The sequence below is a fragment of the Balaenoptera physalus genome, assembly GCF_965194825.1.
Source record: "Balaenoptera physalus genome assembly, chromosome: 1".
NCBI lineage: Eukaryota > Metazoa > Chordata > Mammalia > Artiodactyla > Balaenopteridae > Balaenoptera > Balaenoptera physalus.
In genome coordinates this window covers 161,696,859-161,702,858 of record NC_138882.1, presented here as the reverse complement: position 1 = coordinate 161,702,858, position 6,000 = coordinate 161,696,859, and the positions used below count along the sequence as shown (strand labels likewise).

Below are 6,000 nucleotides of genomic sequence, written 5' to 3'. Positions count from 1 at the left end.
AGAGGGTGTGAAAAGCAAGAAGGAATATGATGACTTTATAAAATAATAATGACTTTATAAAATAATAATAATAATTGTGATTTGTGGGTTTAAGATACAATTGAAATAAATAACAGTAATAATATATAAATTAGGGGGAAGCAAATGGAATTTAAAAGTTTTAAAGCCTTTGTACTGTCCAGGATGAGGGTAAACATCCTGAATAACTTTAGATGTTGATAAGTTAGGAATGAATATTTGAATTTCTGGAGTAATCACTTAAAGAATAGAAACACAGTGTGTAACCTACAAACTAGCAGACAGGGGGTAGAAAATGGAATGAGAAAAAATACATAATCAATCTAGAAGAAAGAAGAAGGAAAAAAGAACGTGCAGTACAAATAGAAGGCATAAAATAATAGATTTAAACCCAAACAATTTAGCATACGAATAAAATGTAAATTGACTAAATGATTCTCTTAAAATTACAGATATAAAAATATCCAATTATACTATTTTTATAAGAGATACCTCCAAACCATAAAGGTATAGATTGTTTGAAAGTGAAAGGTTGCAAGAAGAAATACTAAGTGTTTAGTCAGGGTTTAGTCGGGAAAACAGAAGCCTCTCTGAGCATTCTGAGTAAAGAGATTTATTTAATGTAGGGAATTAGAATCTTACACAATCTTTGAAATGGCTGGGTGATCAGGAAGCAAAGGTCAGCAAGCTGCTTTCACAGGAAATCTGCTTTCAGGAAAGCAACAGTGGGTGATTCTCAGGAAGATTAATGGCTGCTCCTTCTCATCCGGCTTCCAAATCTTGTTCAGTAGACCCTCATTGGTTGAATCTAATCCAGAATCATAAAAGGAAAGAGTACTGGGAACTGTAGTTCCAAGCTTCCCCTTTGAAGCAGAGGTAAATGCTGAAGCAGAGGTAAGTGATAACACCTAGCTGATAACAAGCAATCCAGCCCAAAAGGAAATAGGCATAGCTATGTTAACATCAGACCAAAACATCAGACTCTAAGGTTAAAGGCATTACTGGAGATAAAGAGAATCACTTCATAATACAAAAAAATAAGGATTCAATTCACCAGGAAAATACAATATTTGAACTTGTACTTGCCTAACAGCCAAGCCCCAAAATATGTAAAGCAAAAACTGATAGAACTACAAGGAAAAATAGATATAACCACAATCATATTGGATGGATTTTATTAGAATTAAATTAGAATTTCAGCAAGGAGATGCAGCGTTTGAAAATATGAAAAAAATTTGACTTAACGGACATATATAGGGCAATGTGCCCAATAACTCCATTCTTTTATAGCACACACAAAACATTTACAAATACATATTAACCATATCCTGGGCCATAAAGCAAACCCCAAACAATTTCTAAAAGTCAAAATTGTACACAACGTATTTTATGATCTCAATAAAATTAAGCCGGAAAACAGCAAAGAGGTAACACCATCTTTTAGAAATTAAGAATCATACTTCTAAATGACTCATGAGTCATAAAAAATTAAGAAATATTTAGAGCAAATGATAATAAAAATGCATTTCGTAATATGTGGTATCAATGAAAGCAGCATTTAGAGGAAAATTTATAGCCTTAAGGCAAGTGTTAGAAAAGCAGAAAGACTGAAAATTAAATTACTAGACATGATGTGAAAAAGCAGAAAATTATGAGCCATAACCAAGAGGAAAATCAGTCAATAGGAACAATAAATTGAAACAGTAATTTTATAAATATACTCGATGGGAAAGGAATCATGAACAGAATTCAGGGGTGGAGAGAACAGAAAACAGATAAGGGAGGGGGGAAAAGAGAAAGGGGCCAATGACTATGGTAAAGAAGAGAACTAGAGTTTAATGAAATGGACTTTGAAGGACTTTTTTAGAATAAGGAAGTTCTAATATTTTCTTTTAAATTATCTGCCGAAGAGCCATTGGTCCTTCTCCTCACTCCAATCTTCATTCAACATCTATTTGAAGGAGCTGGCTCATATCTGGGGTTAGGAGGTGAGAATCAAGAAGAAGGGATGTGTCCCTAAAGAGATGAAAAAAACAGCTACAAGACAAGATGTGGAGAGTGACAAAGTATTGATAATCGAAGCTAAAAACTGAAGTGAGAGACAGAAAAGTAAGGCCCTGGGACTTCACAGCCATCTTGCAGAAGCATAAGAATGCCCCAAGCGGATTTTACCTAGACCTGAAGGTGCAGGGTGGCCATCTGACATATTTTTATTATATGTGCCTGAGGGAATTAATGTAAGTGAGGAACATAAAACTCTCCCACAGGTCCTTGATTTGCATAACCTCTCCCTGGTACAGATCTACCCAGGAAGCAAAGTGGTAATGGGCAGGCTGCTTAGTGAGTCTGGAGAAAAAAAGGATGCGCTAAATGACCAGAGTCCTCGATGGCACTAGCTGATACAGCCATGGCCACACCTGGGCCATTTTAGAACATAATGAGGAGGTTGGGTGTGTGTGGAGGGGTGGGAGGCGGTGAATCAAGGTCACAGAGCTGTTATGTGAGAAAGCTGGGATTTGAACCCAGGCATGTCTGCTCCAGTGCCTACACTCTGTCCCCTACATCACAGGGGACCTTCCAGAGTACTTCCCCCCTAGACAGTATAGATGGCTCACATCCCCTTCAAATAATTGTCTGAGAAAAGAGACACCAATGTGGAATGGTAACTCGGCCAATCCATACTGGAGCTCCTTGAAAGGCCCAGGGGCCTTTTCTGGCAAAGACCTACAATTTATGTCTGCATTTTGCTACTTGTTTTCCATATGTCTCACATCTTTTTGTTCCTCCATTCCTCCTTTACTGCCTTCTTTTGCATTAAGTGGATCTTTTCTAGTGTACCATTTTAATTTCCTTGTTGATTTTAACTGTTTTTTAGATTACTTTCCTTAGTGATTGCTCTAGGAATTATAATGGGCATTTTAATCACAATCTACCTCAGATTAATGCTAACTTAATTACAGTAGAATAGAGAAACTTTACTCCAATATAGCTCTATTCCCTACCCCTTTCTTTGGCAAAGATCTATGAAGAATGCATCACTGGGAGACCTCTGAGAAATAGGATAAACTATTTGCAGTTTAATTATAAATACCTTGTTAGTGAACTGGTAGCACATTATTCAAAGTCGTGATACACAAGAGTTTATCAAAGTCATGATAAACAAGAGTTTTACTGATTTCTATGCCAAAAGCTCTATATTCCCCAACATATGCTGTGAAACAATAAAAACACAGCTATGAGTGCAATCCCAGGGGAAGAGGGTGGGCACTTCAGCAATTCATAGCACCTCAAAGCAGCTATGCAAGGCTGGAATACATTAGATGCTCAATAGTCCATGATGCAGAGCTCTTGGGTCACTATGTAATGTGATGAGCTTCCTCAGCTGAGATGAGATTTAGTAAGTCTTGAATGGTGTTTTGTTCATGGACACTGAGCTGCTGTTCTTTGGCTAGATCCAGGGCTCTCATGGCGTATTCCTCTGCCTGAAATAGAATTGCAGTGACAAAAGGAAGTTGTCACAGAAAAGCATTACATTGGAAGCCCCATCTCTGCTCGACCCCAAAAACATGGGAAAGGACCCTTCAGCTTCTCACACCAGCCACTGAGTTCTTTGTGGGAACTTGTGAACATACACTGGGTCTTCACAGCTAGCCACACATGTGTGATGAGGGTGAGAGGGGTTAGGGAACGGGAAAACATGTTCACTGAGTTTACAGTGGACAAAGCCTCTTTTCTACATTTCAGGGCCCTTTGAACCAACATTGGGAGGCATAGAAGTGAAAGGTGCCACAAGTATATTGCCATCTGAGGGGCCAAGCAGCCCAGAGTTTTGACTTGGAAAGAAGCTTCAGAGGACATCTTGGGACAGGCTCTAGCTGGCCCTTCTGCCGTCCCTCCCTTCCCCCCTCCATCTCTTCTTCTTCTTTTTTTTTTAAACATTTTTTTTTCTAAGTTCATTAATGAACAGATCACTTTCATATTTTTTTAACATCTTTATTGGAGTATAATTGCTTTACAATGGCATGTTAGTTTCTGCTGTAAAACAAAGTCAATCAGCTATACGTATGCATATATCCCCATATCCCCTCCCTCTTTCATCTCTCTCCCACCCTCCCTATCCCACCCCTCTAGGTGGTCACAAAGCACCGAGCTGATCTCCCTATGCTATGTGGCTGCTTCCCACTAGCTATCTATTTTACATTTGGTAGTGTATATATGTCCATGCCACTCTCTCACTTCGTCTCAGCTTACCCTTCCCCCTCCCCGTGTCCTCAAGTCCATTCTCTATGTCTGCGTCTTTATTCCTGTCCTGCCCCTAGGTTCTTCAGAACCTTTTTTTCAGATTCCATATATATGTGTTAGCATACGGTATTTGTTTTTCTCTTTCTGACTTACTTCACTCTGCATGACTGACTCTAGGTCCATCCACCTCACTACAAATAACTCAATTTCGTTTCTTTTTATGGCTGAGTAATATTCCATAGGATATATGTGCCACATCTTCTTTATCCATTCATCTATCGATGGACACTTAGGTTGCTTCCATGTCCTGGCTATTGTATATAGAGCTGCAATGAACATTGTGGTACATGACTCTTTTTGAATTATGGTTTTCTCAGGGTATATGCCCAATAGTGGGATTGCTGGGTTGTATGGTAGTTCTATGTTTAGTTTTTTAAGGAACTTCCATACTGTTCTCCATAGTGGCTGTATCAATTTACATTCCCACCAACAGTGCAAGAGGGTTCCTTTTCTCCACACGCTCTCCAGCATTTATTGTTTGTAGATTTTTTGATGATGGCCATTCTGACCAGGGTGAGGTGATACCTCATTGTAGTTTTGATTTGCATTTCTCTAATGATTAGTGATGTTAAGCATCCTTTCATGTGTTTGTTGGCAATCTGTATGTCTTCTTTGGAGAAATGTTTACTTAGGTCTTCTGCCCATTTTTGGATTGGGTTGTTTGTTTTTTAGATGTTGAGCTGCTTCTATATTTTGGAGATTAATCCTTTGTCAGTTGCTTTGTTTGCAAATATTTTCTCCCATTCTGAGAGTTGTCTTTTCGTCTTGTTTATGGTTTCCTTTGCTGTGCAAAAGCTTTTCAGTTTCATTAGGTCCCATTTTTTTTTTTAATTTCCATTTCTCTAGGTGGTGGGTCAAAAGGGATCTTGCTGTGATTTATGTCATGGAGTGCTCTGCCTATGTTTTACTCTAAGAGTTTTATAGTGTCTGGCCTTACATTTAGGTCTTTAATCCACTTTGAGTTTATTTTTGTGTATGGTGTTAGGGAGTGTTTTAATTTCCTTCTTTTACATGTAGCTGTCCAGTTTTCCCAGAACCACTTATTGAAGAGGCTGTCTTTTCTCCATTGTATATTCTTGCCTCCTTTATCAAAGATAAGGTGACCATATGTGCGTGTGTTTATCTCTGGGCTTTCTAACCTGTTCCATTGATCTATATTTCTGTTTCTGTGCCAGTACCATACTGTCTTGATTACTGTAGCTTTGTAGTATAGCCTGAAGTCAGGGAGCCTGATTCCTCCAGCTCCATTTTTCTTTCTCAAGATTGCTTTGGCTATTTGGGGTCTTTTGTGTTTCCATACAAATTGTGAAATTTTTTGTTCTAGTTCTGTGAAAATGGCCATTGGTAGGTTGATAGGGATTGCATTGAATCTGTAGATTGCTTTGGGTAGTATAGTCATTTTCACAATGCTGATTCTTCCAATCCAAGAACATGGTATGTCTCTCCATCTGTCTGTATCATCTTTAATTTCTTTCATCAGTTTCTTATAGTTTTCTGCATACAGGTCTTTTGTCTCCTTAGGTAGGTTTATTCTAAGGTATTTTACTCTTTTCGTTGCAGTGGTAAATGGGAGTGTTTCCTTAATTTGTCTTTCAGATTTTTCATCATTAGTGTATAGGAATGCAACAGATTTCTGTGCATTAATTTTGTATCCTGCTACTTTACCAAATTCATTGATTA

General features: G+C 38.1%; 1 protein-coding gene across 3 annotated transcripts in view; it reads right to left on the bottom strand.

The window, feature by feature from the left end:
- Positions 1-615: 615 nt before the first annotated feature.
- Positions 616-6,000, bottom strand: part of ZMYND12 (zinc finger MYND-type containing 12) — a 37,380-nt gene continuing 31,995 nt past the window's right edge. For 2 of the 3 annotated variants that reach the window (XM_082466464.1, XM_082466465.1), the window contains one exon: positions 616-3,496. In XM_082466464.1, coding sequence (XP_082322590.1) covers positions 3,375-3,496 — 122 coding nt within the window. In that variant the 3' untranslated portion in view covers positions 616-3,374. Of the gene's footprint in view, positions 3,501-6,000 lie in introns of all 3 variants that reach the window. The other variant, XR_014265099.1, reaches the window with a different exon arrangement.